Below are 13,011 nucleotides of genomic sequence, written 5' to 3' on the forward strand. Positions count from 1 at the left end.
ATGGCCTTTAACGGTCCACAACCCCAGCAGAGGCCCTTGCTGCGCTCAAACCTGCCTTAGCGCTTGCTGGCGGGCTGTTAAAGGGATAGCTTTGATTCTCGCTCCGACTCCTTCTATTTCTTCTCTGTGGCTCAGCGCTCCAGCGGTTTCACTGCCGTTGCTAGACTGAACAGTCCACCTCGTCTAGGTCAAGCCACCACTCTCAAGTCACTCTTTCTCCTGAGGTTTTTCGTGCCGCACTCTCTCCGGCTTTCAACTTCCTCAGTGCTTCTTACCCACAGCAACCATGGCCAAATATTCCCAGACCAGAGTTTGTCGTTTTGAAAATTAAAACCTCTGTTTTAGGAGTGAATCAAAGATGATTGTTAAGTATCCGATCATTAACAACTTTTTCACAGACAGCTGACAGGATGCTACAGTTGACCCTCAACCATCAATATAATTTGTCAATATAATCAATATAGACTGCCGAGCTTCAGGTGGCACAGAGGGACGCAGCAGTACTACTTTGCGACACCAGGGCCAGCACTGAGGATACCTTTTTTCTGGGTGCCACTTCTCCTTTCAGCTAGGAAAAGAACATGGTTAGCTTCAATGGCATATAGCCAGCAGGCCAGCCAGTAGAGCAAAGGGGATGTGAAGGGTATGAAGTCTTAGTAATGGGACCTAAAAAGGGCCGCCTTTGGGACTAGCTACAAGGGCGGGGGCTGGCTGATGGACTGCTAAGACCTCAGGGAGGGATCTAAACCCAGGAGTACTCCCTGAGCCACACTACATCCTGTCAGTCAGCCACTGCCTCACCAACCTTCGACTGCCTCTTTTCAGATCTCTTCCTGACAGGAAGCTTGGAATCCTCCATTTGCAACAATGTTGGAGGGCTTGAACCCTTCCTCAAGAACATTGAAGAATGTACAATTTTTTAACTGAATATCCTTTAATTTCAGCATTTCAAACACAGGAATCCATTCCTCTGTGGTAACTAAGAGGATTAGACAATAATCATGCTGATACACTCCCATTTGCCTATTTCTTTGTATGCATTTTAAAAACATACCGCACAGTACATTCCACCAGCATCCGTGAGACTTGGCTCAGGATACATTTTTGTCACTGTCTCATATCTATATCACATGTCCCTCTAACATATTAAGATGAATCACTAGATGTCGCTACTTCTCCCAGAAGGGGAGACCTTTCCCATGAGGCCAGGGAGGTGAGGCTGCTACTGATAGTCCCCCTGGGGGTGGTATAATGTGGGAGAACTCATGGGGAGTGATAAGGATGAACATCTAGTGTACAGACCTTATGAGAACATCACACCTCCACATACTTTAGACTCTCCTTCCTCTGCTAACCTCTTTGTAGACAGTGGACCTATGTGCTGTTGTAAGGCAGAGTACTTTAAGGTCCTGGAAAATACTGGAATGAAAAGCAACAGGAACCTAATAATCCAAGTACTGGAACGAGTTGACCCAGCAGAGCAATAAGGATAAAATATGCAAAAGAGACGAAGAACTTATATGATGGGGCTAGGCAATACTGGCAACATTGTATAAAAAGCAACAATGGACTAGAAATTGGGTCTTGGTAGTCGCAGAGGATGGAAGGTGTGCTGCGCACCGAACGCAAGACATTCAATCCTGCGTTGCTGGTCCGGAGGTAAAGAACTCCAAGGAGGCTGGCAGTCCGCCACGTCTGATGATCGGGAGGTCTGCAGAAGCAGACTGGTGCACAACACTGTCGAGAGAAGGAAGGAAAGCAGAAGGCAGCCGGAAACGCTGTCACAGAGCCGCAATGAAAGCAAGATGCTGGAGAAGCCGAATGGAATGCCCACCATCACAGGAAGCCCCAGCAAACTGCCAAAACCCTGAGTGCTGAAGGGGACATGGGGCTGCTTACCAAGAGGGCACATGCAGTTACCCCTTGGACCCTTTGCAACCATAGTGCTTGGGTGGCACGGCAGGGGCAGAACGCCTACAAACCCGTCTCCTCCTTATTGCAGTGGTGGAACAAAGCCCATTGATCACCAGGGAAGGGTCAAAGACCCTGAATGCCATAAAGAGAACTTGAGAGGCAGAGTCCCTCACAACAGTGGCAGGGATAAACTCACTAAACAAGATACAAGTCATCTTCTTTGTGGCAGTACTTGGCAGGGAAGGGAACCAAGTGGGCCAGTTCAAAGAAGAAGAGAAACCAGGGTCTAGGACCCAAAGCAACAGAGTGATATGCGTTACCTTCCTCGTGGCAGTACCTGGCAGGGAAGTGAACCAAGTGGGTCGGATCAAAGAAGAAGAGAAGCCAGGGTCGCGGACCCTCCTAACACTCAGAATGGGTGCTGTAGGTGTGAAGACTAAGGAGAAGGAAGACCAGGGGAATGGAGTCCTTCCCCGGGTTGTAAGGAGCTGATAATAGGATACCAGGAGAAAGGAGGAGTCCTCTTGGTAACCCGGACCGGCAGGAAGGTCCACAATGCCCGGGGAAGAGAGCCATTCCCCTGAGATATTGGTCAGGAGAAGGGGGACATTCTCCTGACCCACCAAAAAAGTATTGTATGAAACTTTGCTATCAGGGGAAGGGAGTCATTCTCCCTGACAATGTGTGAGACACAAGGTTGTTCTAAGAATTGGGAACTACTTCAAATCTCCAGGGGCCAGAACAGAACTGCCTTATTCCTTAGTTTCTAGTGTAAGGGACAGAAGTTGGGCTTTGTTGACATAGGGCGGTGGACACTTTTGAGTTGGCAAGATATTCTGACAGACACCTTATCTTTAGTTCAGGCAGGGAACCCCACTGCACCCCTATTAAGAATAGGGATATATAGGTTTTCTCATGCTTTCTTCTTTAATAAAAGTATTGAGCCCCAAACAGGCCACCTTTGTATCAGCCTCCCTCTTCTGCACCCTTGCAATATATTTAAATTACATTCTTGGTACAAAAATAAAAATGTTCATGCATGTGCAGAGTTCAGCCTGCTACATGGGTTGCACACAGGCGCAAAGGGGATTTTATTTTGCCACTTGTTTAAATGGACATCATATCATGTCCACTTCCAATTGTAAAGTTAAGTCTGCTTTCAAGAAGTTACAATTATTATGTTTGGGTTTTCATTACCTCTTATTAACTTGGCATTTCTAAATGATTAGGTTTTTCTCAATAAATGAACTATATTAAGTCATTAATTTTCCTTAAGCCTCAATGGCAAACATAATTGGCAGTGCAATCACCCAGCTTCAGAAGCTACAGCCAGTAGAGAGAGAGACATATTTTGAATTTCTATACATAGAGCTTTCATGGAACTGGCTCTGCATCTGTGTCTGCCAATCCCTCCACTATTATTGTAAAATAGTTTTGTCAAGCCCACAATAGACTCTTTATTCTTATTACGATCAAGAAAAACATTGGAATGTTTTCTTTTATTTTCAAGGCACTGGACTTTCAAACTCTCCACATTTTGAATGCCCTGCAACTGGACTCGTATGCCCAGGCCCAGTATTGGAATGCCTCAGTAAGCCATCTCTTCCATTGGTGTCTCTAAGCTGCGTGTGTTATCTGTCCCCTGAAATAACTTTAGCAGCATGCAGTGTAAGTACTGCACATTTGTGTTTCTAGCATACTATTCTGTCGCCCCTTTTGTCACGTGTGACCAGCTTCTGTCTCCACCACCAATTTCATGTGGCCTCCACACAACCATACTCTGGTTTGTAAAGCACCCGATCGTGAGACTGCTCCAGCTGCTAGTGTTTCTGCAAAAAAGGAATGCAAAAAGAAAAACTGAAACGTCACCTACCCCAATCATATTATCGCTCATACTTATCCCGAGTAGGACTTCTGCTTTTACTTATAAAAATTAGGATGTATTTTGTCAGCAGTAAAAAATCCTTATATAACTGCTGTATAGTATTCGTAAAGCCTCTTGGGTATAAAACATGCTAACAATAAAATCCAATGGTTTCATTGTTAGCATGTTTTATACCCAAGAGGCTTTACGAATACTATACAGCAGTATACAGCAACGATTATAAACAGTCTAATCAAAATGTGTTAATAGAACAATCGTGCATTTCTTCATACCAGGTTGAGTAGCTGCACGAAGTGCATTTGGTAGACGATTGACCTTTCTCATAATTTCTTTCCAGGATCTATCAACCTGCAGGAACATCTTTGCCTCTGCAGGCAACTGTCTCTGAATATCGGGAGCACTGAAAATGCTTTCCAAGTAGAGCCAGTTTCTTTGGCACGTCAGCCATTCTTCCTAAAATGAAAACGTATTTTGTAAATTGCAAAATAATATCTGTTGTTCACATATTACACGTATAGAGTAAAATGAAGTTACCACTAGATGCTAATTCCATCTACGATAAAGTGTATTCAGTTGTGTAAAATGGTGCCTGTGTAATTAAAGGCTTTGGGCCAGATTCTCAAAAAGAAAGTGTTCAAATCTGAGGTACCACAAATGCGACAGAAATAGTTGCGCCTCATTCACAAAAATGTGCATCTGATAGATGTGCCATTTATAAAAAGTGAAAAGCATTCAAATACACCAAATTAAGCATGCAAAAGGGGTCGACCACAGAATGTGTGCAAAGATGCACCACAATCCTGATAAACAATACCTGACCACTTGATTTGCTCCAAATAATGACCTTCAATATTTGCTCCTTTCACAATGTGGAGAAAGTAGCCCAGAAAAGGGTGCAACTGATTTGTCAAACCAAAGTAGCACAGAGTACACCCCAATCACAACCAACAACACAGTATCAAAGCCAAGCACAGAGTAAGAGGTACACATTCCAAAAATGGTTAATCGCGTAGGCATGCTGCTGCACCGACTGATTAAGAGGAGGGGAATAAGAAGGGAAAGGATCTATGATGAGGATCACCTTATTTCAACTGGCTGGTAAAGAGGTCACGCAGAAGTAACGCTTGCAATCCAATATCATACTGGAGATCGTGAGTCAGTGGGAACGGGCCTGTACCACACCCACAATTTGAGCTCATGCATTACCACCACTAGTCGAAGTACTAGAAGTCTTGCATTTGATTAGAGATCGTGTGTAATGCATGCAACAATCATGAATGAAAATGGCAACTATTATGGAGCTGCACCCGACAACTACATCTATCTGTAGCATGCAGCATGACATGCAAGTGTCATCAGTGGCGTTCGGCAAAACATGATGCCAGTGCACAACCTGGCCTAATTTCAGAGGTTCATCATCTTTCAATATGTATTGTCAGAACAGGGAGAGGACATTATGAAGTAGAACATTTTCCATGTGGCTGTCCAGCAATCACACACAGTTTTTAGACAAATACGTGAATTGAATGCATAATCCTACTCCAGATCAACCCAGTCATAGATGTCTCTCTAAGACATTCCTGAAATATATGGCAAAACTACTCCCTGAAAAATATATTTACTTATTGTTCATTTATAACACACTTAATACCAGCAAGTGGTTTCTAAGCACAGGATCGGGATTCAAACTTGTGTTGCGCCACGTTGTCTTGCTTCCAAGACAAAAGGGTTGCCCCTGAACTATCCTTCCTCCCCTTAATGCTATATACTTACCCCATGGGAAGTAATCCACATTACAACGTAGACTCACCACAGAGCTGAAGTTAAAAAAAAGATGTGTTATGATCTTATCTGTCAATATGAGCAGCGCTCATATGTATACGGCTCTGCCGTTTCAGCATGCACACGGCTTCAAACAATGAGGAGGCCCACACAGGTAGATCCGGTCTCAACTCCAACTTTATTTTAACTGACTACTTCTTCCCCATTCCCCGTCACTTCCACTCCCTTGGGTCCCGCCCCGACCCTAACCCGCCTTCCATATAACGATGTGGATGGAACTAGTGCCTGAACATGATAACCTTCCCCCTTTTTAAACACTTAGTCTGGTCCTAGCCCATCTTGAGTCTTATGGGTTTAGTCTTTGCCCGCACGGGCGACTTGCTCTTGACAGTTCTGGGCTGTATAAGGGGGCCTTTCTGTAAACCACGCACCATCGTCATCTGCAACCTCACTGCCGGAGATCTCCCCAGCATGGGTCATGGGAATCTTCCCAAGCCCATGTGTCCTCACTGTTTTCCTATTTCTCCTCTAAGGCTTCCCAGGGTGTCAACTTCACCACGGCATTCCATGAAGTGTGACACATTTCTTGTGATGGTCTTTCCTTTCACGTCCACAGCTGTGACCATGGTGCCTTTCACTTTTGTGACTGTGAGAAGGCTAGGTGTGAAACAGGAGTCTCCCTTCCTTCTCTGGGTCTGGCGTACCAGCACTCTGTCACCTTCCTCGAAGCTGTGTTCTCTGGCTCCTCTCCTCTCATCTGCCACATTCTTCATTTTCAGTTTTTCTTCTGTGTTCTTCGTCCAGATCTTCTCATCCTCCGGTGTGGTGTTGCCCTCCAGGGGCCCTTGTGTCAGTCGTGTCCGTAACCTGCAGCCAAACAGGAGGTCTGCTGGGCATTTACCCATAGTGCTGTGGGGAGTGTGGCGGTAGTCGCATAGGAGCTGGTACATTGTTTGATTAGTTTGGTCAAGCTTCAAGAACATGGTTGCACCAATGAAGAGGTGGATCAAGTGCGTTATTCTCGGGGCTTGGTGTTGGTCTTGCTGGATGGCCATGTTGGGGCAGTGCATATCTACGCAGAGGCGAATGGAGGCTTCAGCCGATTTCTTGGGAGCTGGTACAATCAGGGAGACCCATGGGGTGGGCCCCACTGTGGGTTCGATGATGTGGAGGTCGAGTAAGCGGCTCAGTTCCTCTTCCACCTGTTTTTTTATGTTTATCAGGATACCCCAGTAGTAGTGTTGGGCAACTGGCTCGACTTCCAGATCGATGTGAAGCCTCACTTTGCAGTTGCACAGTTTATCTAGACCTTTGAAGAGGTTTGGATATGTTTTAGTGACGTCTCCTTCAGGGGCCCTATATTTGCGGGCCATCATGTTGTATAAGATGTGGACTAGTCCCATGTCAACGGCCGTTTTGAAACTCGAATTGCAGCCGCTGTTGGCTTCTGTGGAGAGGACATGTAGTCGTATGCAGGCTGTGTGTGATTTGTGTACACAGACTGTGGTAAAAGTGCCCTTGCACGGCAGGGATGTGTTTGAGCCATAAGGGAAAATGTCACCCTGCAAGGGCTGCAGTTTCAGGGGTTGAGGGAGGCAATTATAGGCCTCTTCGCTCAGAATATTGACAGTTGCACCCGTGTCGATGAAAATCTCTGTCGGCATGTTGTGTATTTGGAGGGTTAAAATGGGGCTGTGTTCCTTTTCTGTCTCATTTCCAAGGGCCCACACATATCCTTTGCTCCTCTGACTGTTGTGCGAGGATGAGGAATCACTCCCCGATGGTGAGCGTATCACCAAGTAGCGGATGCTCCGTCAGGACCTGTGAGTGATTCTCCTGTCAGGAGATCGGAGAGATCTTCTGGGCGGTTGCCGGCTGCTCTCTCCTTCTGCGGGGCGGTACCTTCTGTGTTCACGGCTCAAATGCATGTTGTCTGGTCCGTGATTGGGATGGCGCCTGCTGCTCCTCAGGATGCTTACTGGGCGGTTGGCACCGGGACGTTTCTGCTGACCACCCTGAAGTGGCTATCACTCCTGCATGCTGCGCACTTCTGGCTGAGTGCCGGGCACGTGCCTTCATGGGGAAACTCATAGCTGCACCTGTAGCACGATATCATTGACTGAGCGGGTTTGTCGGGCTGAGCTGGTGTTAGTTTCCTGACAACCTCCTGATCTCTGGTGTCCAATGAGATCTTCACTCGTCACAGGCTGACCACCTGCTGCATGACTGCCGAGTCGGTGCGGGCTACCGATAGTATTTCGGCGAGGGTCCTCCATTTACAGAGCAGTCTCCATTTGAATTTAGCAGATTCTCACCCCACGATGATTTGGGAGCATAGTGCTTTGATATAATTATCCATGGTTTCCCCTTTCCCCTGCATGGTTGTATGAAAGATATTTCTCTTGTAGTCCACACTGGTGTCTGGGGAAAAGTGCCTCTTGAATTTCATGGTATGTTGCCTTTTCCTCATCAACCAATTCGTAGAGGATGTCTCTCACAGCGGCCCCCACTTCTAAGGTAAGTATGTTTTTTCTTCTTCATCCATGGGGCCCATAGCCCCCATGTACACCCTAAAGTCCTTCATCCATCGGACCCACCAGGGCCCCAGGTTACATGTGTCTCTGAGGTTGAAACGCCTGGGGTAGGTGCTACAGGGTAACATCACCCTGGACATGGGGAAAAGTCTCTGAAATTCTTGCACGCACTGTGGCCGGGATGTCTTCCTCCAACATTGTTAGTCACACTGGGTTTTCTCCTGCTCTCTGGAGTGCAGTTTCGTGCTGGTAGCACGTGTGGGTGGTCTTCACCCAGTAGTTCCAGATGGTGGGGTGTCCTCTGGGATTGCTTGCTGTGTCCTGAGATGTGTGACCGCCAGGTGGGGGGGAGGGGGGGACTTACGGGCCACGGCGCTTCTCCTCTCCATGCTTCGGGCCTGCACGCCCTTATTACTGCATTGCCACTGGGGGACCATCAGAGGCTGTGTTATGTCTGGAATCACTGCTGCCGTCCGGACTGATAGCCTGCTGTGTGGACCGCTTATCTTTACGGTCACACCAAAGGGAGCCTAATCACTGCGCTTCACAGAGTCCGCGTGAGCGTGGAGGCAGGCCGCACATCCCGCTCCGGCTCCGATCGGGGAAATTAGGCCTAGGAGGACCGCGCCGGGTCTGTCTTCCTCATCTCCAATGTCAATATGAGCAGCGCTCATATGTAAACGACAGTGCCGTATCAGCATGCAAACGGCTTCCAACAATGAGAAGGCTCACACGAGTAGATCCGGTCTCAACTCCAACTTTATTTTAATTGACTACTTCTTCTCCATTACCCATCACTTCCCCTCCCTTGGGTCCCGCACCCACCCTAACCCGCCTTGCACATAACGATGTGGATGGAACTAGTGTCTGAACATGACAATTATCCCCAGATATATTATGCATATGAGACAAAAAGAGAAGGAGCATTAAAAACAATTGTCTGAAATACGTTTATTGTGTTTTTAGTGCAGATGCACTTGTTTTCGGGGCATTCGATGAGATGCACATGTTTTTAGAGCCAAAAACTCTCATATTGTCATATGCACATACAAAATTTGCATCTGACATACACACCAGAAATACATATTTGTGCATCTTTTGCACATTCATTTGCACACTCTTGCATGCAGGGCATTTTTGATAATGTCTTTGTGAATACGTGCAGCACAACGAGATGCGCAATGGCGTAGGCGCATCTTTGTGCCATTGCGCATCACAATGAGATGCACATGTTTTTGAGAATCTATTTTTCACAAACTTATTTGGTGTTCAGCATTTGTTTCTGAAATATGATACAATTAGGCCTTGCATAAGAAAGCAAAGTAACACTTAGAAAAAGAGTTAAAACGTGAAAAATACACAGTCGTTGAAGATGAAAAGTTAATTGAGTTCCAGCTGGTTCAATGGGAAATAATAACTGATGCAAGTTAAATAGAAATAAAGTGCAGATCACATTTATATCACATTAATAAGATATTCATAAAACGTAGTGCATCCGACAATTTAGAGGATGGCAATATTACATTTGATCCCCACGGTTTTGACGGCAGGGGTGAGGCCACGCTCCCCATGACTCTTAAACAAGCTCCAAGCCAAACATTGTTACTTGATCACTCTCCCCAGGGCTTGCAGTCTATTAGTGCTCTCAACCTCGTGTAAAAAGTAAGGGTGTATGATGTTATATGGTCTATAACTAAAGAGCACTCATTCTTATTAGAAAAATCGTTAAAAAAAATATGAACTCAAGAGTACCTTGGAGACAAGGTCTCATTATGAGTTTGCCGGTCTGGATACAACGGTACCGGTACCATTGTATCCGGACCAGCAAACTCTCAGTTGTGCTATCAGTTGTGCTATCGGATGCCTTCGATTCCGCCAGGCACCCGCGAGCACCGCATGCCTGTAGAACAGGCACCGTATGGACAGTGCCGGTGCTATAGGCATCTCCAATGGGAATGGGGATCACCCGATTCCGGCACCCGCGAAAGGGCAATTACTGGGTCCGGCAGGGCCGGAATACCCCGGCATTTGCCCATTCACGGGTGCCGGACTTTCTTGCAAGTTTGGAGGTAGCCGTGCCAGTTTTACCGGCAAGGCTACCGCCAACCTTGCAATGAGGCCCAATAACTTAAGATCTATGCGCATTGTTGTGCCTCCATGTGATCTTTTGATGCTGGATGGCAACATTGGATATGTGAAGTCTCATGATCAATCAACTATTCTAAAAAAAGATTTGGCCAACCGTGAAAATTAACAGGTCTCCCCAGAGCCATCTTACAGTGTGAATTCTTCTATCCGTGTTTCCTCTGAAGCCCTCAGTTAAGGATTCGATAAATGGAAAATGATAAATATGAAGTGAAAGCCTGCACTTCAGAAGAAATAGTAGGAAAAGCTAGTGCAGTCTCAAATCTACAACAAAAGTAGCTCACTGAAACGTTTAGGATCTCTGGACCCTGTCTCAAATTCGGTTCCTATTCTGCAATCATAGGATAAGCTGGAGACTGCGGACAAGGCAATAGAGCTCTCAGAGAACACAACAAAAACTGTGAAAAAGAAACAGAATCAAAAAAAAAAAATTCTTATTGTTTATCTACAACAAACCTGAATGCTAAGAAACCTCGGGAGTTAAATGATTAAAGCATTTTACCATTCATGACTCACTCGTACTGAATGATAAACCAGTAACCACGCAGCTCCCAAAAAGAAGACAATGACTTGTCAAATAGGGATGAGTGTGTTGGTGTCATCTTAAATGTGGATGGCCATGTAATTACCCTGTTGTCAGCCAGAATCCCTATAGCAAAAGAGAGAAACTTACTGAAGTTGAATTTCCTTTTCTAATTCTGGGAAAAGTATACTTCCTGTGAAGACGTTTATTTGTTCAGTTGAGCCTCTGAAATCAGGTTTTGAAGACATTTTCAAGGAACCTGATATAAAGCTGTTAAATGTTTCCATTCTTTTTTCTTTGTTCTCTTCGATTTACTCTTTGCACTTCTTGAATCCCAGGACATCCAGCATGTAGAATTTGTAGAAGATGACCGTTTCGATCTGGTAGCGGTCCTTGTTACCTCACAATTAACTTGTAATCATATCTTAAAAGGAAACTGAAGCATTTTTATCTTTGAGCATTTCTGTTTTTGCATTTATGTCATGTACTAATTTTAGACCCATAAAGTCGGCAGTGTTAACTTGTACTAAGACGGGGAGAGTGTCTGTTAAGGATACTCACAGACACGGTAGTGAGTTAGATGGGTTAATTATGGGGACCACAGCAGCGGTCGCAGGAATCATGTCTCCCCAGTTGATCACCAACGTCTCTTTCGCATCACACGACTTCTAGAGCTGCCACGCAGGAGGCTCTAGAACTCATATACTTAACATCTCCCCCCCATAAGACAATAAAAAAGAAGAGGGAGGGAATGGAACAAACAAGAATGACATTTAGAGGAAAAGAAGGGAGAAAATACTGATACAACTAGTAATATTAAATTTTAAATAGTAAATATACTCCAATACATTTTAATAGTAAATATAGTCTTTGCTCCAACAGGGAATTCCTCCTCTCACTGTAGTAGATGAGCCTCTATTCCTATTGGATATTGCAGCAGTGTTGTCACTAGATATCGCAACAAAAATGTCATCACTTGTACCATCTTCATTCTTCCTTCCCTGGGTAGTAAGAGCAGTTGATTTATCGCCTTGTAGAGATTCGGTGCTCAACCTTTCTCTTGAAGCAGGGACAATGTCATCAAATGACCATTTTGTACCATCCTCAAGTTGGACGTTTTTCCATCCCACATCCTTTATTTGATGTTTTTCACAGTATTTTGACAAACCTCTTTGGGTGTTCCTGACATGCACCCAATCACCTAGTTTATACGATGGATTGCAGACACCCTTCGCAGTGTCGTAATCCTCCTTGTACTTATATTGTTTTTCTTGCACTTTGAGTATACTTTCCATGTCTATGTTTTTTTTTAACGTTTTATTAGATTTACAGTCATAACAGATAAAATAAAACATATATCAGCAAAAAACAGTTCAATGAAAATAGAAACGATACAAACATATATCGCAAGATTCCCCACAGTAGGAAAAACATCAGAAGGTAACATATAGAGGGCCTTCTTATGCAAACAAGTCTAGGAACCTACCCCAAATCTGATCAAATAGGTTCATCTTTTTGTTTCTGAAAAGGATAATTCTCTCCATTCTGGCCACTTGTCTGAGGTCTGAAATCCAATCTACAAACTTAGGTCTTTCCACATCTTTCCACTTCCTTAGATGAACTTTCTTGACAGAGTTAGAAACCCTGTGGAACCCTCATCTTTTAGGATATGTGAGTTCAGCCATTAATTCATCCTCGCCGAGAATCACACTCACATAGTCAAGTTCCACATCAAGCATGAGAACTTAATTCATTTTTAGTGACACCTTCCTCCAATAATGTCTCAGTTCACAACATTCCCAAATCATATTTCCAAACGTTCCTTTAGAATGTCTGCATCTCCAGCATGCCTCTGAGTCAAGTAGGCCCCTTGCATGGAGCCTTTGGGTGTCCAAAAAACCCTGTTAAAAATGTTGATCTGGCGACTTCTCTCAACCCAGATTTATGGATGTTCAACCACCTATTTTCGCTCATCTCTGTGTCTAGTACAGTTGACCATTTGTCCAATAATTCTAAATTTGGCTCCTTGAATTGATTCAACTTTTTGTACTCTCTTGAGGCCATGTGACCTTCTGCTTTATATTGCTTCAGCCAAGTGTGCCACCCTGCGTCTGCATCAAGAGTTTTGTTCATCAATGCCTTCTTCAGTTTTCTATATTCCCCTAGAGTACAATCCAGGAGATCTTTACTTGTAGATAGTTGATTGAAATTGAGCCATTTTTTGACCA

General features: G+C 44.8%; 1 protein-coding gene across 1 annotated transcript in view; it reads right to left on the reverse strand.

The window, feature by feature from the left end:
• The window catches only part of DNAH6 (dynein axonemal heavy chain 6), a 3,423,448-nt gene that overhangs the window by 1,800,464 nt on the left and 1,609,973 nt on the right, over window positions 1-13,011 (reverse strand). Inside the window, exon 22 of the mRNA XM_069626424.1 lies at window positions 4,072-4,252. Coding sequence (XP_069482525.1) covers window positions 4,072-4,252 — 181 coding nt within the window. The remainder of the gene's footprint in view (window positions 1-4,071; window positions 4,253-13,011) is intronic.

Source organism: Ambystoma mexicanum, chromosome 6p (assembly GCF_040938575.1).
Source record: "Ambystoma mexicanum isolate Mex_15411 chromosome 6p, UKY_AmexF1_1, whole genome shotgun sequence".
NCBI lineage: Eukaryota > Metazoa > Chordata > Amphibia > Caudata > Ambystomatidae > Ambystoma > Ambystoma mexicanum.